The sequence below is a fragment of the Pogona vitticeps genome, chromosome 5 (genome assembly GCF_051106095.1).
Source record: "Pogona vitticeps strain Pit_001003342236 chromosome 5, PviZW2.1, whole genome shotgun sequence".
NCBI classification, from domain to species: domain Eukaryota; kingdom Metazoa; phylum Chordata; class Lepidosauria; order Squamata; family Agamidae; genus Pogona; species Pogona vitticeps.
In genome coordinates, this window is record NC_135787.1 from 21650707 (window position 1) to 21675690 (window position 24984).

General features: G+C 41.2%; 1 protein-coding gene across 5 annotated transcripts in view; it reads left to right on the plus strand.

Moving 5' to 3' along the window:
- The window catches only part of BANK1 (B cell scaffold protein with ankyrin repeats 1), a 193187-nt gene that overhangs the window by 34453 nt on the left and 133750 nt on the right, over nucleotides 1-24984 (plus strand). For all 5 annotated transcript variants that reach the window (XR_013545800.1, XR_002301625.3, XM_020805437.3 and 2 more), the window contains exons 3-5: nucleotides 17263-17399; nucleotides 17949-18087; nucleotides 21516-21658. Coding sequence is in view for 3 of the 5 variants with exons in the window: in XM_020805437.3 (XP_020661096.3) it covers nucleotides 17263-17399; nucleotides 17949-18087; nucleotides 21516-21658 (419 nt within the window). In the remaining 2 variants the exon portion in view is untranslated. The remainder of the gene's footprint in view (nucleotides 1-17262; nucleotides 17400-17948; nucleotides 18088-21515; nucleotides 21659-24984) is intronic.

Genomic DNA, 24984 nt, shown 5'->3' on the forward strand with positions numbered 1-24984 from the left:
TGCTCTGCTTCCTGCTATAAAAGGAAGTAGCAGCCATAGGATTATAGGCACAGCTTTCAGACTGGATTCTTTGAGTTATATAATTAATGGTGTATATTTATTTACATAAACATTTATGTAAACACATACATTTATATAATGTAAAGCCAGATGATTTGGTGTTGTTTTTTTTGTTTGAAGAGTTGGGAGATAAATTCCAACCAGCTACTGTGTAGGGAGGATTTTGATGCCACAACCCCACAGCCTGTTTGCAAACTGATACTGAATTCACCTAGAGAACATGAACATTTTCCATTAACCTTTGGGATTTTTCTGAGCTATCCACAAAATCTTGGTCCACAGCCTAAGGAAGATGAATTATCATTGAAAGCTAGCTGTTTATTTGATTGTGTGGGTGCCTCATAAAGCTATCGCGTGCTCTTGCATAAATATGACAAAGAAAAGGCAGAACCTCTGTCTGTAACTCATCGTAGCTACCAGTTTTCTCTCATGTGAGAAGGTTCAACCAAGTCTAAGGCATTAGGTTGCCAAAAAAGGAAGGATCAAACGGCACCCAGATGTGTTGTTGCAAATGAAGGACAAAATGTCAGTCCATTGTCCATTCTACAGCAATCAGTAAGTGTAATAGTGGCATCTTACTTCAACACCGCCAATGGGATAGAATCCTGAGGAGACTGAAATAGTTTGGGGACAGAGGGAAAGCTCTGGAGCATCAATCATCTCAATCCTGCTCCTACAGCAGCTGCTGTCCAAGATGGCGCCCTCGTGTTACCTATTGGTAGGACCAGCCATGGGCTTAACTACAATTCATCTCAGTCTTTTCTTCAGACCAGAAGAGTTTTGCTTATCATGGAGGAAAACAGGAAGCCTTCCATCTTTTTATGGAGTCTCACCACAGTGTGCAGATAGTGCTTGCTCTTCAGGCACTGGTCTGAAAAGACCAGTGGTCAAGCTCTTCTGTCCCATTTCTGGTGCTCTCTCCTCTTTGAGGAAATAATGGGGGGAGCTTTGAAAGAACACTTTTACCCCCTTGTGGTCCTTGCGTGTTTACTTCTATTCAGACTGATATCTGAGGAGAATCAAATCATGTGCTCTTTCAACGACTCGGCTACACATTGTACGTATTTATAGTAATGATGCTAGCACAAAGAACAGGGTAGTTAAGGTGAGTTTATGGCAATGAATTGGAAGCAATAACTCAGGATTCCTATGGTATGGTAAAAGAAACAAACATATCTTTATTGTTAAAGAAAGGGAAAAAGTCCATCCTAGACAAAATAGAAAAAAGGAAAGGATCTTGAGTGCAGAAGCCTCCTATGGCTGACTTCTATGTCTGTGAAGGTGCTGAAGACCAACATGGAGGCATGTAATGGCCCAGACAAACCAATAATTTGCTGCAGCTTTGCACGGCCTACTGAGTTGGCTGATGACTCCTATCATCCCAGCAAGATGAGAATTGTCCTCCAACGCATCTGGAGAGCACCAGCTGGTCCTGCCTTGTGGCACTGATAGTTAACTTCTAGCTACAGAAAGAATACTCTTTTCTTTAAAACTTTGCTACTGCATTATTTTAGATTAAGACTGATGAATGCATTCTACATGATAAGGATTTTTGCAGAAAATCCTTAAATGTAGTCTTCATTCCCCCACAACTCCCCCTTGTTTGAACAGGCTAACCTCACAATCCTATGCACGCCTGCTCTGCAAGAAGCCCCACTGAGCTTACTCCTAGGAAAAATACAGTGGCCGGGCCTGCAGCCTTAAATATGAAGAATCAACAAAGGCTTGTTACTCAAGGGCATTCTTTTCTTGCTCCGGTTCCTCTTGGAGTTTAGGAAGTCGGCACAAGGAAATGAACCGCAGTCTCACATCTGCCCAAAAAACGCTCACAAAGGGTGTCTCTCCAGCATCTCCCAAGGAGGCTTCCAGGCATGTGTATTTCTTTCATTTGCATCTTGTCAGAATTAAAAAGCAGAGAATGGATGTTTTCAGAATATGGAACAGTACGGGGCAACATGCCTGCATTCATCTACCCACGCTTCCACCACCCACACGTTCCTCCCGGGGCTCTCTCGGAACGAGAGCAAGCTAATCGCTCAGCTCCCCGCCTCCCGTTCCACCGCCTCCACAAACATAGGCGTTGTTTTAAGCCAGCAACAGTGCTAACATCCTGGTCCTCTTTATATTTCTTTTGCACTGGAGAAGCTGGCTCCTTTCCCGGTTCCTCCGCACGGACAGGGCGATCCAGCAGAGGGAAATATCTCTTTTCTCTAAATGCCCGGGAGAAGGAAGATAACCGCTACCCTTTAGAAAGGAACGAGGGAGAAGGAAAATAACGTTGTTGTCACTTTGCAGTAGGACGCCTCGCTTGCGCCATCTAGTGGTAGAAAATCTGCCACGCTCGCATGCCAGGAGCAGGGTAGGTCAGCCAGACATTTCCTTACATAAGTATTACACCAGCCGTGACTTTGTCCCTGCACAACAGGCAGGCATAGGAGAGCTGCATAATTGTACCTTTAGGTCTTTGCCAATGTACTGTGTGACAGGCACCTAATTTCTGAAACCATTGGTCTTCGTAACTGCATAACAGAGAAAGGCACTGACCCCATAGTTTCTTTCATGGTGCTCCAGAAAACAGCCTATATTTGCTTGGGCTGATTTGGATCCATCCTGTTTCGCTTCGGGTCCTGAACCTGAACTGAGATTCAGAAAGCCAGTGTTTCATGATTCATTTTGGCAATTACGGGCTGTTCAAAAGTAGCGGCATTTTGATTCTCTATGACAGACTCAATTGGCCCTCGCTGGCATAATTTTGCCTGTCAAATTTCAAACATGTAAACGCATGTGGATGTTTTCAGAGAAATAAAATATTAAAGATAGGGTTTGTTAATTTCTCCCCTGCTGTTCTGGGAGGCCATGTGGGTGTGTGTATGTAGCAGGCCCATTTGCCCCAGGCCTCACCTCACAAGGAGACCTCACCTCAGTCAAGAGTGTGTGGCTGTCATGCATTCTATGAATAATTGTCTTGACATGCCATTCTTTCCATTAAAATATTGTTTGCCTCACTTCCCAAATAATGAAGGAGACTTACAATGTGAGATAGTCCAAGCCTCATCTGAGCTCTTAGAGATTCTGCTTTCTGGAGTCTCGCTAAGCTTAAACTTCATCTAGGGCAGTGGCCGAGCGCCCAAACTGGTGGGGGGGGGAAGCAGCGGGCAGTGAGCTGTGGCAGCGGCGGAACTCGAAGTGGTGGTGGTGGTACCGGAAATGGTGGTGGAAGGGGGGATCCCGGGCACAGAAGTGCCTTGAGATGACCCCACTCTGCATCCGCCGCCAGCGCCAGCTGCTCCAGATCCCGGCCCGCTGCCTGTCGAAGCATCAGCACCACAGCTGCAGCTGCCTCCTGAGGTTTGGCTGTGGGAGGGGGGAGTAGCAATCCTGCGATTTATGACTCGCATGACCGCAAAAAGAACTCTGCATGCCAGCTGCGGTACATGTCCTATAGGTTAGCCATCACTGATCTAGGGGGTTCTGTTTCAAGTTTGACAGGTTCAAAAGGAAGCCCACTTTGCCTTGGGAAGTGTCAGAATGGATCTTAAGGGATCCAGGTGGGTTCGGACTTTTGGTTTCCATCCAAAGCTAATGTGCACTGCTGTTTTCTGTCAGTTATATTGTGTCATCTGTTTATCTTATCTTATTGATGTTTCTTCCTCCAGTCTCTACTCCTCCATCATCTGAATCTAATCCAGCTTTCCATGTGATATGGTCTACATATATAGGTTGAACAGACAGGGATAAGAAATAAACTCTTTTCTGACATTTTCTCTGTTGGAAACCATTCTGTTTTTCTGTGGTAGCTAAAATCCAGTGGCATAAGTGGTGCCTGAGAAAGGTGATGATATCACCAGCAAGGGGATTTTTTTTTTTTTAGTTAAAGACTTCCTCCTTCTATCCTGCAACTTGTTCAACTCATGAGTAATCCATTTCATTGTTTGGAAGCAGTGGGAATCTCAGGGCAGAAGGAAGGTTATTTATTTATTTATTTATTTATTTATTTATTTATTTATCTATTTATTTATTTATTTATTCATTCATTCATTCATTCATTCATTCATTCATTCATTCATTCATTCAAATTGTATCCTGCTCCCATTAGTGTCGCAGCACCACCACCCGGGGTGGGTTGCAATCTCATAAAATAGAAAACACAAATGAAAATAGAAATATTAAAACTAATGAATGAGAATTTTTAAAAAATATATAAAACCAAAAAGAAAAAAAGAAAAAGAAAAAAGAAAACTAGATGGCACCGACTAATCTCAGAGCAGATGGAGGAAAAGAGGGGAGAGAAGAGGGGGGGAAAGGGAGGGAGAAGGTGGTCAGCTGGAGTTGGTGTGGAAAGCCTTCCTGAAAATCAGTGTCTTTAATTGATTCTTAAAAGTCCGCAGGGAGGGGGTTAGGTGGAGCTCCTCTGGACGCTGGTTCCATAAGGTTGGAGCCACCACAAAGAAGGCCCTACCTCTTGCAGAGGATTTATGATCCTCCCTTGGGGTGGCCACTGTGAGGAGCCTCAACTCGGATGACATTGTGGGTCAGGCAGATGACATTAAGGAGAGATGCTCCAACAGGTAACATGGGCCCAAACTGTGGGCTTTGTATGTGGGTGTCAAAACCTTGAACCTGACCCGGGACACCACGGGCAACCAGTGGAGATGAGCCAGAACTGGAGTGATGTGGTCAAATTTACTTGTACCAACCACCAGTCTGACTGCCACATTCTGGATGCACTGAAGTCTCTGGACCAGGTTCAAGGGAAGCCCCTTGTAGAGGGCATTGCAGTAGTTTATCTGGGAAATGATCAGGGCCTGCACCAAAGTCCTGAGGGAGCCCTCATCCAGGTAGGGGCGAAGTTGGGCAATTAAGCTGGTTGAAGGCTGCTCTGGACACGGCTGCAATCTGGGCCTCCCAAAAGAGAGCCAGGTCCCCTCTAAACCAGAGGGGAGTACCATCCAGCCTAGGGACCTTCCCCCCCTAATCTATCAGAGGTTTCCCCCCAAGAGCAAAATCTCTGTTTTGTCCGGGTTAAGTCTGTTAGCTCTAGTCCATTCCAGTATTGCAACCAGGCAACTCTCCAGTGTCTCGATGGCACGGGGTAAAGGAAAGACAGAGTTGCATGCCATGAGCGTACTGATGACACCTTACTCCAAAACTCCTGATGACCTCTCCCAATGGGTTTAACATGGATATTAAACAGCATTGGGGATAGTGCTGATCCCTGAGGAAACCCACTTTTTCTCAGCACAAGGTTTTCAAGACATAAATATTCAGAGGTGGTTTATCGTTGCCTTCTGTATCATTCTGTTAGTACTATATCACTGCAGTAATAATAAGCAATTGCTCAAATGGCACTGCTGTTGTGTACAAAGCCTTCTTTGCCAGTGTTACCTTCCACTACTACTGCTGCCCAATAGCTGTTCTCCAGGATTTCTTTGCAACCACCACCATTAAAACTAATGTTTTTCTTGCGCTGATGTCAGTTCTTGAAGAGGATGGACACATTTTAGCCTGGTGTCTAGGTTTGACCTTTTGACTTTGGATGAACCTCACTAGAAGGTCTTCTGTGTTACTAGAAGCCCAGCATCCTGGCATTATTGCTCTTGCCTTCCTGACACACTCACACAAAAAAAAACTTGCCCCATTAAGATATAAATACTAGGATATGAACCCTTCCCCTTGCCTACTTTTGACTTAAACTAAATTCTAAAACAGAGAAAATGTCACAGGTTTGGAAGTGACAACCAAAATGTGCAAATTTATATACTCAAAATGTGAATATGTGTGTTACTTGTTGAAGGAAAAAGCAAGGTTTAAAGTAATATTTCTACAGTGTTTGAGTGGTTCCAATATTGGATCTCAAGGGTATGACTCGATAAGGATTATTTACAAAGTCTCTTGGTTTTGTATAAATTTATCCAGTTTTTTAATCTGTGGCTATTATTTTTAAATGTGAAACAACAGCAGCAGCAGCATTTATTTTGATACTCAATTTCCCCTAAAATACACATTTTTATTAGGCAATTTTTGAGCCAAGAACTGAACAGCAAAATCTGGAGAAGTGGACAATCGAAAGAATAATTGTGTTTCAATCTATGTTTTAGCTCAAGAAGTGGGAATTAGGTTGGTTTGCTGAGAAATATGGGTCAGACTGAAATCTTCCCAGCTCCTAATTGTGGATGTTTAAACTTGTTGCTTCATTTCCACCTCCCTCCTACACACTGTGGGTGTGTGGGTGGAATGCTGTGCAAAATTAAAAACAAAGGAAGAAAAGCTATATCTCTTTAAGACAGAACTACTCCTCTTCCAAGAACTGCAAATCATAGGCATAATAAATTGGCATAATAATGATGTGTAAAACTCAGCCATCCTATCAAATGTCTGAGTATAATCTCTTAACCTGACATGAAAAGGATGCTCATGTTAATTACTGTCATTGTGAGCACACTGTTTTGCTTTTCATGCTGATTGTTTGCCATTGATGCGATGGCACATAATACCATTCAAATGCACATTCTTTGAAGATGTAGAATGGAGATCTGAATCATTATTGCTTGTTTTAGATGGAAATCACCTTAAATCTGACCACCCTGTGTAACCCACTGCTGCTTCTCCTTCTCACCATACCTGTGCTAAGATTAATAAGAAAACCTTAAAAATTAATGCAAGATTTTGGACTAGAGGCACCTTACTTTACAGTTCAATACTTTAGTCAGAGAGGGCTCTATTCAGCCCAGTAGTGGGTATGCTTAAAATGGGGACAGGGACAGGCATGTAAGACCTTTCCTCATATTTCCACCAGAATCAGTTCTGAAGACCATTGTGTGCTTAGTACCAAGGCACATTCAAGTGTTAACTAAATATGCCAACACTGCCTACGCGGAGCTTCATACTGAACACAGAAAAGTTTGCAGGAATGCCTAGTGATGTTGGGATATATGGGAGGTGATGCTTCCCTGCATCTCCACATAATCACCACCATTTGAGCCCTACACAATTTGAACTCTTGAAGAGAGTGTTATAATTGATGCAGGAAGCATAATGGTGTGATAAAGATGAGTGGACAACTTCTAGGCATACCCATTTAAGTAGTATCGTATATCTGGGGCTAAGATTCTAGCCCAGTAGTCTATCTATGAAATACATATGAATACCCAGAAATATGTATTTATATGCATTTCCAGGATGTATTTACCACTAAAATGGGCCCGGGACCATGCCAAGTACTGTATAATGTTTGATACTTTTGCATTTTTTGGCATCTGTGAGTCAGGGCTTGAAACTGATCCCCCATGGATACTGCTGTCCTACGGTATCCAGTTAAGCAAAGACAGATAAGAAGGTACTAGACCCAGCGATCAATGCTGAGTGGTTGACTTCACTAATTGTGCAAAGCTTGGAAAAAACAAAGAGGTCAACTTATAAGTTGAAAAATGGAAAAACAATAAACTCTCTGGGATCCTTTGGGAGATATAAAATACAAGCAGATGTGAAAATAAATAATTTGTTAGAGCCCAAGAGTGATGAAAAGGTCCAATAATGGTATACTAATCATAATTTGGGGGATTTATATGAGACATAATTCCTATAAACAATGTGCTAATCATCTGCAATTTTATGTCACCATGAAGTTATACATCAAAGCTGGTTGCTTTTTGAGGTCAAAACACCTCAAAACTGTTGGTCACTCTCTGCTGCTTTTAATCATTTATTATAGTTAGTAGTTAGTTCAGCTCCTTGGCAAAAATGCAGTCACAATACTTGCCAAAATTAAAGAATTCAGAATCCAAAACTGAGACTATGGACACGGGTTGGCTAATACATAGCATGTAAGTGGTACAGGAAATTGAGTGGTGTTAAGTTAAACTTCTGGCCTAGTTTTAAAGTAATGTGACTATCAAGGAAGAATGGATTCTCCTAGGTTGTGAAGTATTTAAGACTTTGAACACCGGATAGCTCAGTGGACTGCAGGTGAGTGACCCACAATGGCTGTAAAATAGCATTTCATATTGTGTGACTATGGTGCCTTTTTAAGATTATCACTGTAGCTCTCATGATCTAGAATTGTGCTTATACTGTGGCTTACTTGATATTGGAGCTTATACCCCCAATATATATATATAATTATATACATTTCTCTTCTCTCTAGAAAAGGAGGTATGTTTATGGTTCTCTGAATACTTAATTGTGTTCATAGTGGTTACTATTCCTTGCCCCCTACTCCAGAAGGTCCTAAAATGGTGGCAAGGCCAGGACAATATCTGGGCCAGCCTTCCCATTAGGCAGACAGAGGAAGTTGCCTAAGGTGGCAGGTATTTGGAGGTGGCAGGCATGCTGCTAGAGAAAAGAATTGCATGTCTGATAGGCTGCTCTGTGCCTCCCAAGCTAGCCTGCTACCTTTTGTGTGGTGGCAGATGTGATCCCATTGCAAATGTTGAAGAATATTTCCCTGCCAGTCCAGTCAGTTTTTGGACATGGAAAGGAAGGGAGAATATCTTCTCTTTTTACCTCTGACAACAAATGACTTGGGAAGGCAATGGGGAAGGATGTAGGATAGTGGCTAGGCTGCCAGCCCATCTGGTGCTGCTGTTGCTGCCACTTGTAGTTGGACGGCTGCCACCAAAGAAGACATCTTGCTGCCACTGCTAAGTTGAGCCCCATCGATGAGAAACGGGCGAAGGAGGAAGTTACTGAAATTTTCCTCCCTCCATGGCTCTGCCCACCAAATGGTAGTGAATTCCAAGAGGCTGCTGGGCCACAGCCCTAGTCTATATCTACTGTTAATGAACCAGGGATCATCTGGTAGTACTGTAGTACCAAATTTCAGAACTGGGATAAACGCAGAGGTTCGTTTTCCTGAAGCCATCGCAGAAGCCCAAGACCCCCTTGAGTTGCATTTTGCTCAATCCTGGATAGGCTGCCAGGCCAGCAGCTTCTCATCCCCTGAGATTTTAGAGTCAAAACTTGATAAAAGAAAGTTATTATTATCATTCCTTATGATGTCTCTTGTGTGAGAACACTAAAATGTGCATGTATCTGTGTGGTGGTGGGGAGGCAAGAAGCCCCATATGGCTGTCCTGTCTTACTCCCTAACTAAATATTATGCATTTCAGACAAATATAAGCCCTTTTGTGTTCAGTCAGTGAACTCTGGTGCCAGCTGGGAGTGGGTAAGAGGGGAATGCATTAAAGTCACCTTTCTAAATCAGATCTTCTCCACTACCACTGCTAATCCAGAAGTGTTTCTCCTTGTCAAGAAGCCCAGCAATTCCCTGAGACTTCAGCCAGTGCCCCAGTCTGGGTTCTTGATTCTACCTTGTTGCTGAAGGTCCTGTCCAGTGTGCGCTTGTTCCTTGGTGGAGCAGTGCTTTGCAGGAATTTCTTCAGATAGGACTAGGAAAAAATCTAGCCTGCAAACCCTGGTTGAGCCTCTGCCAGTCAGGGACAACTATAAAGGACTAATTGGAATGAGGACAAAATTCCCTCTAAGTTTCATGGTTGCACAGGCGTGGAGCACTGTGTGCCCCTCTGCTTAGTCTTCCTATCCCTCCCTCCATGCACAGCGAGTGTTTCCAGCCCCTTTGGTTCTGGTCATGCCACACAGGAGGCAGAGTCACACGTCCAGGGTGGAGTTGTGTGTGCAAGAGTGGAATTGCACAAGTGGGGGAGGAGTCATACAAGCAGAGACAAAGTCTTTCATGCAGGGGTGAAATGTGCCAGGAAGCAGAGTTGCATGTGTGAGGGGCAGAGCCCTGCCCAGCAGGGCTGAAAATTAGAGGGAACGTTGGTCGAGGGTCATCGTCGGTATCAGGCAAGTTCCGATGAGTTGCAGAAATGGTATGAATTGCAGGATTGGAGTACACTACCGAATCTGCTGAGTGTTGTGCATCTCTGAGAAACTCATCATTTAAAAAAATAGGATGTTCTTCATGGTCAAGGGAATGGAAATGAAATGTTTAAGGTGTCATCAGTCCAAATGGCTTAGGAACAGGCGATGCATGGGGGTGGTGTGCAGGAAAGCTTAGCGCCGCTTTCAGAGAAGCTCAGAGTTTATCTAGGGTTGCCACCTTGCAATCCAGACGCTGTTCATCCAGCTTTACATCCTGCAGTGGGAAAGCAGGCAGCAGCAGGCGCTTGTCTATTCTCATCATATACACACGTCACTTGCTGTATGGTACAGTTGCAAGTGGTTTTCAAATGATGCAGACATGACTAGGGTGTACAATCAGATTGATATAGTAGAAATATATTTATTTAGATGCTATTCATAACTATCTCCATAGATCTCAAGGAGAAAAATCTAGATGAGTCATGTCAACAAATGAGTTTTAGAATTTTTGTTTCTACTAGGAACAGTTGCTTTGTAAAGCTAATGAGTTTTAACTACCCACTCAAGTCAAAATTCTTTGCATGGCAACTGGGGTTGGTGACTACAATATATTTGACTACAATATATTGTTGTGAGAAAATCGGTTTCCTTCCATATGTACTTTGAGGATTGAAGCAACTCAGTTCAGAGAGAAGAGGGGAGCTGAAGGGGGTGGCGCCTGACCTCTTTGTTCTTTCCAAGAAGAAAAGTGCAGGTACTTTGACCCTCTGATCCCCTCCTCCACTACCTATCTATGTACGGCACCAGAGATCTTGAGCCAGGGATTAACAGATCCCAGACACTATCCACTGAGGTTCCCTACCTGTTCTAGAGTTTCTTCTCATTTTATTTCTGATCAGTGATCAGAGACAATTCATGAGCTGTTTAACACCTGTGAAGGTTTTGTTCTAACATGAGCTCTGGTTTGCAGCTCTGGAAGCTTTTGCATAGTAGAGGAGCTATTAGTTGCAGACTGACAACGTTTTGTACGCTTGACAGCTATTATTAATAATAATGATTGTGTGCCGTCAGATCAATTCTGACTCATGGCAACCGTTTTTCAGAGTTTTCCAGGTACAAATTACTCAGAAGTGGTTTACCATTTCCCTTCTACTCGGGGAGTCCTGGGACTGTGCAGCTTGCCCAAGGCCACACAGAATGACTCCACTTGCAGGAGGCATAGAGATTGTGTAACCCGGGGCAAGCTGCATGTCCCCAGGTTGCTCTCGGGAGAAGGAAATGATAGGCCATTTCTGTATACTCTGTGCCTAGAAAAACTGGAAAAGGTTGCCATAAATCAGACTCCACTTGACAACACATTGTGACTACTATTACTACACTCAAATGTTTGCAGCACATTCTGCACAACTTTTGGGGGAATTTAAAAAAATAAAATCATAAAGAAATTTCAGTGTATTGCAACCTCTTCAAAATGGTCAAGAAGTGAAAATACATTGTATTTTGATGTTTCTGTGTCCTTCACCTCATCTTTTTTTTTCTAAATGTATTTTGCTGTAGCTGATGCACATATGTACCTCCTTTGTATCTTATGAGATTTTGGAAGTCCAAAATAAGGACCCCCCCCCCAAAAAAAGCTTAGTAGTGGTAGAAATTCCCACAATTTTTTTTTATACCATGAAGTCTTACAGATAGGAAAAAAGAGGGGGGGGGGTTCTTTGCTCTGCACAGGCCATTTGTTAAGGCCAGGATATTACACATTCTTAACTGTAAGAAGAGATGGGCATGGATCTCAGTTGAGAGACTTGTGACAGTTCGTACATGCGGCACCTGTTGTGTGTTTCCTTCTCCTGCATCCCTGGCTGGATCTCCCACTCACCAGTGAGCATCCTCTCCTCCTCCTTTTCAGCTATTTGACCAGCCTCCAGCAGGAGCACAGGCTTGCCTGCCCTGCCTTCTTGGCTGATTGCCCACTCAGACGAGGACGCAGGAAAGGAAAACCTGCCCTCGAACCGGAGACTGGTTGAACAGCCGAGGAGGAGGAGGAGGAGGAGGAGAGGAGCGTGCTCCAGCTGGTGAGTGGGTCATCGGCCGGGGGGGGAGGAGGGAACTGAGGTCTGAGCCCATCTCTACCTATAAGTAAAGCCCATTAAATTAAATGGAACTTCATTCTTAGTGGACATGTGTAGCAATTACACTTTGGAACATCATATTCGTATCCCAGGGGATAAAAAAGTTGGCATCACAGGTGCCATGGTGGTCCAACCTCACCCACTAGAACCACCCTGGTCCAACCAGCAGGCTCCTTGCAGTGCTCGCATCCAATAGCATCAACGTTGTACCAGTCATGGATGTAGTCCCACTGTTATTTCCCTTTCTCTCCCCTCAGCAGGGAGACTGACCTTCTCACCTCCTCACTGGAATGGTTAGCTGTGGGGAGAGGCAGGGCAGTGCTGACAGGACTAGATCTGTGATTGGTGCAGCATCACTGCTGTTGCACATGAGAGCTATGAAGAGCCCAGTGCGTGGTGCAGGCTGGTTTTAGGAGGTGGCAATGGATCACTGTGGCACCTTTCCCCCCCCCCCCCCCCCAGGATAGGAGCATGAAGCTCTCATGTCTAGTAGCAATCCAAACTTAGGCTTATTTGTTTAGAGTCAGTCCCCTAATTTGAGAATCAGTGGCAATGGAGAAGTGCAATTTCAAAATAATTTCACCAATTCACTGTAGAACCTAAAGTTATAATACAACTGCCCAGAAGGTTTTGCCTAAGGCTGGCTGAAATGAAGGACTGAATGAAGTGCTGTTCAGGTGGGAGAAGCATGCCTCATATCACATTATGTGCTCTCAAACTTAACTGTCGCTTTGAAACCTGAACCTGAGTAGGCATCCTTCAGTCTCAAGAGACTATGGTAACGTTCTCTGAATAGAGGTCTTGGAATAGCGTCTACTGTGGCTGAGAAGGCCAATTCAAGAGTGACAATCCTTTCCACATTGAAGACAAATATAATCTGTACCCTGTCCAGCTCCGTGATTGTGTTGGTTTCGGGACTGCCTCTTTGCCTCAGCCTGCTGGACAAGGGTCTCTTCATATTGGGAGAGGCCATGATGCACCACCTGCCTCCAGGCTGAACGCTCGGATGTCAAGGTTTCCCATCTGCTGAGGTCCATTCCTAAGGCCTTCAGATCCCTTTTGCAGATCTCCTTGTATCGCAGCTGTTGTCTCCCTCTGGGGTACTTTTCCTGCACTAATTCTCCATACAGGAGATCTTTTGGAATCTGATCACCAGCCATTCTCATGACAGCCTAATCCAGCCCACATCAAAACAGGCCCTGAGTAATAAGCAGAGAGGCAGATATACAATTCAAAACATCAGCATAATAAATGATTAAATGAATCACTGTTGCAGTAAATGTATGTAGCAGATACCAGGCTAATATTTGATTACTGAGATACAGAAATTGTAACTTGAGATTAAATTCTTTGGGTCTGAAGAATAGAAAGAGATACTTGTTGAAAGCATGCAAAAAAAAAGTGGCTTCAGACAGACGTGTGCTCTTTGTGATAAATTATAATTCTCAGCAATAGGACCATAGATTTTTCTGTTTAGTGCCCATGTCAGAATACTGTCTAAGCATCATTACATACTGCTAATGAGTTTAGATGTTTGAATTGTACAAGAAAGGAAGTGTGCTTATGCACCCATTATTCAAAGTGCTATTCCCACAGGGCACAACCTAAATGCATCAGCCAGGGCAAAAGAGAACAATTACGTGGTTTCCAGCACACTTCTAAAGGCGATAAATAGCTTTATTTTTCATTTACTTTTAGAAATGATGCTGAGGAAAGCCACAGAAACATTGGAATGTGATACATTGTTCTGACTCTGCAACTATATGACTGTGACAGACTTTCGTGCTAGTGTAGTTTCAGTGCCATTTTGAAAACGACCAGTAATTTTGACGCAACCGTGCATAATGTAAAGAAATACAGTCTTCATGAACTAGAAAAAGGTACTCCAAGGAAAGCCATCTGCACTAGCAGGAAGCGATTTGCTAAGTTGATAGTAATTCTAGACCATGCACAAATCTACCTTGGATTACACTCAGACTTAAATGATGTATTGCAAATATCTCATCACTGCAGCTGTAATCACGTTAGTGTTCCAGAGTGTGATTCCAGCAGAATTTTGTCTGAAACACTCTCCAAAATCAATCACAAAGCAAGCTAATTTGCAAACTATGGGACATGATAAAACCTCCTGTTGTGGCAATCATATACTTTCATCTGTTAATTCTCTTTTCTAATGATGGGTTACCCATAACATCTGATTTAGCTCTCAGTGAACATAAACCTTGTAGACTCAAATTTACATTCACAGGAGTACATTTGTCGGATTGTTTCTCCCGCTGCTTAGCATTTAAAATCAAAAATTTTGGAGAAATTTCCTGTTAAAAATGTCTTGAGGTGCTAACAAGCCATTGCTTACAAATTTCATTTTTTCATTTGCAGTAGTATCCCTGTATCCACTGGATCAGTATCTGTGGTTTCACTTATCCATGGTTTGCCGTAGCCCTATATTCAACGTACAAGAACATCTCCTTGTGAATTTTGTCCTATCCTCTTGTGGCCTTTGTCCCACCCTGTTGTATACAGGGTTCCCTCTGTGGTTTCAGGCATTCACAGCAGATCATGGAACCAATTCCCTGCAGATACGTGTCCAAATATACTGTACTTTATTGACTATTGTATGTAGAACACAAACTGGACCCTCTGCTGTACCTGTATGAGGTGAGCAATTTGTAGCAATCCAGCTTCAATACCACCATTAGTGAAGCATTTAGCAAACAAATTCAAGAAACAGCCTGCTTGATTCCATTGCTTCTTAGTCCCCTTATGAAATATAATTTGCATTTGACAAATAAAAAACAGAGGAATGGACTAAGGCATGCTTTACACCATCGAGATTCTACAGAAGGCTGTAACAGCAACCATGACGGGTGATCAAAATCTAAAAGAGAAGCAGAAGAAAAATTCTTAATGTCAGACGAGGTTATAAAAGGCATACATAAAATAAAATAAAATGTTGGTGATTTGTGATGTTTGTGATGCTACTGGACATTTTTAATAGCTCACAACACATAGAAGAAATATAACCATTTGAGGATGCCAAATAAAGTCACTTATGTCTCCACAACAGAATGTTTTTGTTTCTATTGTTTGTTTGTTTGTTTCTCTTTCTTTCTTTTTCTTTCTTTCCTTCTTTCTTTCTTTCTTTCTTTCTTTCTTTCTTTCTTTCTTTCTTTCTTTCTTTCTTTCTTTCTTTCTTTCTTTCTTTCTTTCTTTCTTTCTTTCTTTCTTTATTTATTTATTTATTTATTTATTTATTTATTTATTATCCCGCCCATCTAGACTGAAGTCTACTCTGGGCAGCTAACAACAAGTTCATAAAACAATAACAGTATAAGATAACAACAACAACATAATATGATACAAGATGGTGAAAATGAATTAACTAATGACAGGAGGGAAGGCTTGCCTTTAGAGCCAGGTCTTGAGCTTGCTCTTAAAAACATCTAGCCAGGGAGCCAGGCAAATTTCTTGGGGGAGATTGTTCCAGAGACAACGAGTCACCACTGAGAAGGCCCGGTTTCTTGTTCTTTCTGTCTGGGCCTCCCTCGGTGTTAGGCCCCTCCTGGCTAGACTGATTGATACAGGTAGATCTATGTGGGAGAAGGCATTCTGCCACATATTGAGGTCCTAAACAGTTTAGGGCTTTATATGTCATCATTAATACTTTGAAATCAATATATTATATCAATCAATTTCTTTTTCTGTTATGTTTCATTTACTTGTCAGCTAAAAAAATTCCCATAATTAAGTCAAAGTCAAGGATAGGTGCCATCCCCACAGACTACCCACCCCTGGACTACATATAGTGATGTGAAATGAGTTGGAGAGTATGCACGAATATGTACACATGGACATATGCACAAAGATATATATAGGAGTCTGCTTTAGGGACGTGGTGGCACTGGGGGCTAAACTGCAGAAGCCTGTGCTGCAGGGTCAGAAGACCAGCAGTCGTAAGATCGAATCCATGGAATGGAGTGAGCTCCCGTGGCTTGTCCCAGCTCCCGCCAACCTAGCAATTCGAAAGCTTGCAAATGCAAGTAGATAAATAGGGACCACCTGGGTGGGAAGGTAACAGTGTTCCGTGTCTAAGTCGCACTGGCCATGTGACCACGGAAGATTGTCTTCGGACAAAACGCTGGCTCTATGGCTTGGAAATGGGGATGAGCACCGCCCCCTAGGGGCGAACACAACTGGACAAAAATTGTCAAGGGGAACCTTTATCTTTACTAGGAGTCTGCTTGGAAGGTGTCCATGAGCGTCATGTTATCCACAACCCTCTGATTGTCCGTGTAAACACTGGAAATAGAAAGGTAATAATAGTAACCTTAAAACTGCAGAACTGGAAGGGAATCAAACTTCCAACCTCTGGATCCACAGCCAGATACATAAATCACTGAGCTATCCAGCCGTTCTAATGGTTGGCCAGCATCCTCTTGTGGAGCTCTGCTTCTTGACATGACCACCAGCAGCCGATTGCTGTTAATTAAAGAAATTTTTCAGTTTCCTGATGTGCACAACTTTGTCTCATTATATATGAATTGCACACACCTCAAAATACTTTTTAAATTAACTGTTAAATGGTACCATTTGTATATATCAGGAATAGGTTTATGGACTGCAATTTGGCCAGCGGCAGGGAGTCACTAAAACCCAAAATCCATCAGCCAAGAAGAGATAGTGGCTAGAAAAAGAGCCTTATGGAAAACAGTGTGCCATATTTGAAAGCCAATTATCATGAGCTGCATTGTTTTATTATGTGTCATCCAGTCAAATTATGGCAACCCTAATCCGGCATCCAAGGTAAATTAGATATTTAAGGAATGGCTTTACCAGTTCCACATCCTCAGTGAGTTTCCATGGCCAAGTGGGGATTCAAACCCAAGTCTCCCAAGGCCTGGTCCATCACTCTATTCACAATACCTCACTGGGTTTAATATAAGGTGTGTCACAAGACATTAAAACCTGCAAGATGAGCTGAACAAAAATGTCTGCTCAGGAACATTCAGGTAATATGCAGAACTCACAGGAGAGGTGCATCAAGATTGTGAGAGAAGAGGCTACCTTGAAGGCTAACCCTGGCACATCATTTCTGCTATTTTACCTGTTGGAGTTATGAAACTTCACCTTCCACCTGGCACATCAGAGATAGTTATTATAAGAGATTGCTTCTGTAGCAATCCTGGGGACATTTACTTGGAATAAGCCCCCCAAAAAACCTCAGTAGGACTTACTGCAATTTCTCTGGCAGGTCCGCATGATCCGAGGTCTTTGGGTTTAAAATGCAGCCGGGAGCTAAATGAAGATGTACGTGAAACAACTGAGAGAATTTTGGAAACACAAGAGAAACCCGAGGTCTTAGTGCTGCCAAAACGGATATCATGCCAGGTAAGATTTACTGAACTTTGAAAATATTTTCAGTTTAGGATAGTATAAGTTTTTTTAAAAATCATTCTTATGTTTTCTCTCCACTAATGCTCTCTCTCTGTATTCCATTTTATGAAGAAAAGCAAAATACATATGTGTCTTTTTGATGGTGGCACTGTATTTTTCTTACATACAGAAATCAAAGGAATTTAACCCATAGTTGTCATGATGGGCAATTTTTACTGAATTGTCTATCAGAGTAAACAGAACTTAGAAAGTTATCTTTGTTGAATACAACTCACAGAATACCCAAGTTTGGTGGACACTGAGAGTTATAGCCCAAAAAATAATAGTTAAAATTATTATTTCATGCTACAGTTTTCTAGATTTGTAGTGGTCATGTTAGCTTCATACTATGGGAGTTGCTGTCTAAAAAACACCCACCAACTTTTCAAATTCTGGATAAAGCATGTCACTTGAGTAATAGTTAAGTAACAGCTATGTCAATGTGTACGGTACATTTTAGTGTTCTTGTTTTGTTGACAATTGGATACCATTGTTGCTTGATAGAACCCTGGAGAAATATTCATCCTCCTGCAAGATGATGTCCCCTGTGATTCGGTAGTGGTTGAGTTTGTAATGGCAAACAAACGGGTCAGGACTGAACCTGATGTTTGGAATCAGAAGGTCAGATGGATGAAAGCTTTAGGTAAGAGAGACGGGGAAATCAGAATGTGTTGAGTCTTGTTTACTCTCGTTCGCAGAAGGACATGGAGTCCTCCTTCCTCTCAGAAGCCAAAGCTACTTTTTAGGTGTGTTTCTTAAGTACAGGTTTGGATCGCCTCATTCTGCTTTGTTAAAATACAAGCACAAAATCTTGCCACTGATGAGACATTGGATTTATTGGCTTGTTTTGGATTGACAAAGTGGCAAGTGGCGGTCTTTAAAATGTCATGGATAAGTCACAGATTGCTGTTTTCAATCAATTCATTCTATAAAATGTGCAAGCTCATAGTTCTCTTGTTGCTGCTTGAAGTTTAGCAGAATGTTCTCCAACCTCATATAGCTGAAGCCTTTTCTGGTCATTTTATCTGACAATTACTTATTTTCACATCTTTAACCATTTTTCTTCTTTTGATGTTTAATAGCCACTAAGTTCTTTTCCACTATTCCCTTCTTGAACAATGAGCCTGCACTCATCCACCCCCCCCCCCAAAGCACCTGTTTTATTTAAAAGTCAGTTTCACCGTCTTTTGCTAGTTTGATCCTTTTCTGCTGGAATTGGTGGTGATGGGGAAGCAATATTTTCCTGTTTAGCCAAAAGGCCAATTCCAAATCCTCCCAGTGTGGACTTCAGTTAGGAAAATAGCATCAAGGTTCAGAATGTTCTTGCCCTCAAATTACATGCAATGTCGCTTACAAAAGCAATGGTTACAAAATTGCTTGAAATCATTGTTCTGAATGAGGAACTTTTAGGCAGAACAGTTTTTCTGTGTAACTTCCTTGGCTCACTCACACTGTTTTTGTTTTGTGCCATTAAGTAACTTCCATCTAGTGGCAACCGTAATAGAGTTTTCAAGATATGTGAGATATTGGAGGAGTGGTTTACCATTGCCACACCCCAGAAAATTTTTCTTCATGAACTCTTCTATGTGCAGGGTTTAAAAAAAAAAACACATGTGAACGACAAAGACAGAGAGCTTCCTGTCCCAACACTCTGCCCTGTTGTGAACATCTAGTGCATGTGCAGAATGAAAAGAACATTTATCAGTGCTGAATCCAGAGAAAGGAAAAGTTACAATTTTGGATTAGACCCTTCAGAATATCCCAATAGGCATGGCTAGTACCCATGCTGGCTAGGGTATTCAATGATTTCTAGTCTGGAGACAAAAAGTCATTCTAGCACACAACAGATGTCTACTTCCCTTGTTGGCTAGAAACCACAAGAAGCATATGATCTAATCAACTCATTGGTATTTAGAAGTGCCTGGCAGGGCAAAACTGTAAAGGAAAAAGTAATGAAACATATTTGACATACAATATATATTTATTGCAGAAGCTGGCTGGCTGGCTGGCTCAGGGAGTTAGAGGTTTGGGAGTTCGGTTTCCCACTGTGCCTCCTGAGAGAAGAACCAGCCTATGTGGCCTTGGGAAAGCTGCACAGTTCGAGGATGCCCCCAAAAGAAGGGAACTTCTGTGTATTTTTTAACTAGGAAACCCTGGAAGGAATCAAAATGCACATGACAGCACATTGTTATTATTTTATTTGTTGCACAGATACAGCTTTTCTTACGGCAATACATGATAGATTTTGCTAGTTGCATATTAAATGTAACATCTAGTTTCTTCAAGGAGTCTTGTGACACCTTTAAGGCAAATGATGATGTCAGTTTTCTTGAGATGGGCTTTTGTGGATATAGCCTGTTTCTTCAGAGGCATGGAGTACATCAAGACACATGGAATATTCAAGCTACAGGTTTATATGTACACTGATTAAGATTATGGGGGTAAGCCTGAATGAAATGCAGGACAGCAGATGACATTAACACTGGTCTTACACTTCCAAAGGGCTGGTTAACAAAGCATGCTGACAAGAGTGGAAACAAATAAAAATACTGTGAAAGCAACAATTTCTACTTCCAAGGGAGTGTCTGCTTTATCTGAAGCCAGAAGCGCATTGTTTTGCCTCACAGTTTTGATTGAAAAAAAAATCATTGAAATCAAATAGATAAACCTGATGAGATGAGCTGATTAATATATGTTATAAGATATATTTTAAAAAGCACTTGTCTTTGTTCTAGCCAACAGAGGTAACAATGGGCTTTCTTGAAATATCATTGTTCAGCTGTCCAGAATCAGTCTCCGAGGGTTTTTGTTTTTATTTTTGCTTTTGTTCAAGCATTGTTAACCTGAAGATAAAGGCAGAATGTCCAGGGAGAGTGAAATATTCTCCCACTGGTTTCTCAGTATTACTGTTTCTAATGTTAGTTTTGAGTTCATTTATTCTTTTTCAAAGAAATTGGCCTTGTTTGTCCTGTGTAAAACACTGTCCAGCAGTAAAGACAACCACACTGGAATACGAGCGGGGATATGAACCTTTGATGTTGTTGTGAATTACATTCTTAGGTCCTTTACAAGTGTTTCCAATGTAAACACCAGAACAGACTTGACATCTGGATCTAAAATAGGACCTGGTTTCTACATGAGCATCTCTCTTACAATGTTTGTAGTTGCTGGTGAATAATCTTTTCAGGTTGGGTAGTTGTCTGTATGCTGGTAGAAGTCACCTACCCAGAGGGGCAAGGTAAGTGTTATTGTCTAAGTGCTCACACCAAAGAAAAATCATTAGTCTTAAAAGTGCCAAAATACTCTGCTGTTTTTGCTACAACTGGCCAACATGACTATCTCCTTGGAAATTTGATATGCGTTAGATGGTTAAGGATTAAAAGAAAAGTCAATTTATTTGAATCAGATATCTTCAGAAAGCTCACAAGTTGATCGTGAATATAATAACCTTTTTGTCCTGTTTGGTCCTACCATCTGGTATTCTGGTAATCAAATAGTAAATAATCCAAATAACTGAGTTATTGTCAAGGAAACTAGTGCCATCTCCCCAAATTAATTAAATGTGAGAAAATACATTTTGCCCTCTTAAGTGTAGTTAATGTTTGTGTGTCTACCAAATTACACATTCTACTTTGGATCACCTCCAGCTAAATAGCAAAATATCAACTTGCCTTTAAACTTTTACTTCCAGAATAAATCAAAATGTTGTGAGGGTTGACTTTTAAGTAAAACAGGTGTTCTTCTACCAGACTAATTTTTGTTGTTGTTTAGTCGTTAAAACCAGTTAAACTTTAAGCAATTGGATGCATATTTAGTACAAAAATCATTAAAAAGCAGGTTACTGTCTTATTTTTTGTTTTGTGGACTATTACGTTCCCTACCTACATGCTATTGGTGTATAATAGTCAAGTGAGTGAAGCCCAAGGCCATATTAATTTGGGTAATTCAACTGTCTCCTGCATAGGAAATTGTGTATATTGTACGTGATGTGTAGGAGGATGTTGGAGGTGATTTTTTCCCTCATTCCTGCTCCTTTTCTCTCTTTTCTGCCTTTTTGTTTGGTTTCATCAGATTTTCCTTCTGGCTTTGTAAATGTAAATGTCTACTGTGAAGGAGTAATTAAAGCTACAACGCAGATTGAATACTACACAATGGTTGAAGAGATGGAAAGCTTGCTTCAGAAAGTGGCTGATCCCATAGCCTTTACTTGTCAGGTAAGCTGATGTTCATCTTCATCCAATAAGACAGTAGAGGTAAAGATCTGTGGACAGGAAATAAGAGAACATGCATCTTTGCAAATCCTGTATTTTATCTATTCAAAGATCTTTCTATAGAGCTTTAAATTTTTTAAAAAATCCCAAAGTGGTTCATATTTTTCTTTACAAAATCACAATACAGTAAAACAAATAAATGATAACAAAAATAACAACTCAATAAAATATTTTGTTGAATGCCAAATTGATAATCAAGAAAATCCCTTTTAAAACATAAATCTTCAGTGCCTGTCAGAAACAATTAGCAGATTGAGCCCATCTGGTCTCATTTCATGTACATTGGGCACTGTGATGTGCCCCTGTGTGTCCCCAGATTATTTCACTAGCCTGAGGCTAATGACATGTTCCCTCCTTTACACTGCCACCAGTTGATCTCTGTCAACAATGTTCAATTAGAAAGATTGAAGTCCATGTTGAGTGTAACGTTTAACAAAAACAGGTTTATTGGATACAGTTCACTTAAACAGGTTCTTCACAGACTTTCAAGTACAGTGGTGCCCTGCTTAACGCTTCCCCCGCTTGATGACGAATCCTCTTCACGATGAAGTTTTTGCGATCGCAAAACAATGTTTTAATAGGCAAAAACCACTTTACGATGATAAGTTCCCTGCTTCGGGAACCGATTCCTTGCATTACGATGATCAAAACAGCTGATCGTCGGGTTTTTGAAATGGCCGCCAGCTGCTCAAAATGGCTCCCTGCTGTGTTCAGGAAGGAATTTTTCACTGCACAGAAATGGAAAATGGCTGCCCTATGGAGGATCTTCACTCGACGCTGAGGTATTTAGCCCATTGGAATGCACTGAACCAGTTTTCAATGCATTTCAATGGGCTTTTTTATTTCACTTGATGAGGATTTTGCTCTACAGCGATTTCGCTGGAACGAATTATCCTCATCAAGTGAGGCACCACTGTATTCAGTAGTTTAGTAATAACTTGTTTCACTCTTAACTCCCACAGACTAACTGACTGACTTTTCACTTCAGACTCTCATCTCTGACTCTGACTGACTGACTGACCTCTCCCTTCTAGTTTCTCTGGCTCCGCCTCCCAACAGCTCTAATTGGTGTATGCAAATAACCTTATACATGAGCCAAAGTAGGGTGATTGCTACAGGCACCACAACAGAGACGGTCCTGCTCAACATTGCAACCAAAACAAAGCCTCTAAGGCTGAAGTATAATAAAAAGAGTAGGAATAGATTAAATAACTTCCATGGAAATGCAGAATGATAGGAAGCAGTATTATATGAAACCAGAAAAAAATATGGTGTATGGTGGTTTCAGGAGTTAAAAATCCATAGTTCTCCTGATTCAACAGTGAAAGAAGATTACAATAAGCCATCATCTGATGAATGGATATCAAATGTAGCCTTGATGGAAAATACAGCAATAAAAAAATATCCGTATGAGACGAGTTGTGAAAGAGGACTCTGATTGTTTATTTACTCATATTATCTTGTTTTGTTTTTCCTTTAAATGCAACGTGGCATTCATTTCTCCTTTTTTTCCTCTTTCTCAGCCCTGTTTGATGGGTTCGTTTGGGAAAGAGCTGCTGGCAGAAGGCCAGCCAGTAACTTTTGTGGCTGAGGGCCTTTCTGTTTGTGATGCTGAATGCATCACTGCTGATTGTGTGTGGGTGTGGGTGTTCAGCACAAGGGTCAGTAGATGAAATGAAGTATCGATTCATATGGGTATGACTCACACTCATGGGAGAATGAAATATTTTACCATTTGCATCCAAACTTCCATCCTTCAGGAACGTTTTTAGTTCAACTTGATAGAGTCCCAAATTGGTACAGAAAAAAAAATTCATTAGGTCCAAATTTTTCAACACTGGCTTCCATTTCAAATTCCCTGAGACATGTTGTGAGAGGAAGTATGCTTTCTCCAAAATCAAGACATTTGGGAGACGTGTGGTGCACTTAAGAGAAGCAAAATATACCCATAATTATGTGTGCATAGTGAGCAAAAATATATGCAGCTGAAAAAATACATGATTTTCAGTGTGAAGAAATGATTTATTCCATGGGAAAATGTGTACAGAAATACTTCTAAAATATGAAAAAAGGCACAAATTACCATGAGAAACTAAAAACAAAGCCTTGCAGTGTAATATAAACCAAGGATAGAACATGAATGCAGGCAGGAATTGGAAGAATTGAAGAAAATATAGATGGAGAAATTTCCACACCTCTCACCCTTAAACTAAAATACAGGTGAAATACAGGCTATTATACACCCTAGGAAACCAATTATTTCAGCCTAGAAAGAAAGAAAAAATATCCATAGTCTCAGGATACAGTGATATTCCAGCAGCCAAAGGAAAATTACTTTCTTTCCACCAAAGTTTAGTGATGTTTTAAGTGGAATTATGCAAATGCTATGCAAAACCTGTAGTCTCCACTTTGTAGAAAGTCAAGTGAGGTGTCATCACAGCTGAGTAATTCCACAGTGTTTTTCCATGGTTGTTTGAAAGGATTTTCTGTGGAAGAGTAGAATGTCCCTTCTTTAATGATAATTGGGGGCACCCAAGTGAAAAACTCTCAGAGTAATGGGTGACTTCAGTTACCCTTGAACAGGCTGGATAAATGCATGTTCTGGTCACAACAAAGAGTCAATGTTCTGGATTAACAAAATGAGCTAGAACAACTGGTCACTGAACTCACTTAGAAAGAAAGCATTATCAAGTTAAATGATCAGTCGCCAACAAAATTCAAATCAGTTTCACTTTGCTGCATTTTTTTTAAAAAAAGAGGGGATTGGTAAAGAGGAAATTGAAAGGAAAAGTTAAGAGGTTTAATGCTTTCTTAAGTCTTGGCTATTTGTTTTAACCCTCTACCATGGCCAATGTACAGAAAAATATCTAGCTAAACACACTTTAGCTTTGATCCCAACCACATTTTGCTGTGGTCCAACCTATTTTATTAAGATCTGAAAACCTCTAGCATCCAATCAAGGAAAATATTCTAACAGGGATCAGCATAGGCAAAGTTTGGTGTCCATGAAATTTCCTCATGGCATGTCAAAGATCTTTTGTTCTCTTCAGTTTTTAGCAATAAATAGTTATGTTGATTAGTTTCGTAATTTTGTTCTTGATCAATAGGTTTCAGATCTGACCACTTTCAGAACATACCTCTTTGTTATGAATCACATTTGTGTAGCATCTGAATCACGTTAATGTAGCATCATTTCACAGAAAATATCCTAGAATAAACACACTGATATCGTATGAGAAATTCAACATCCAGTATCAAATCAAAGCAAA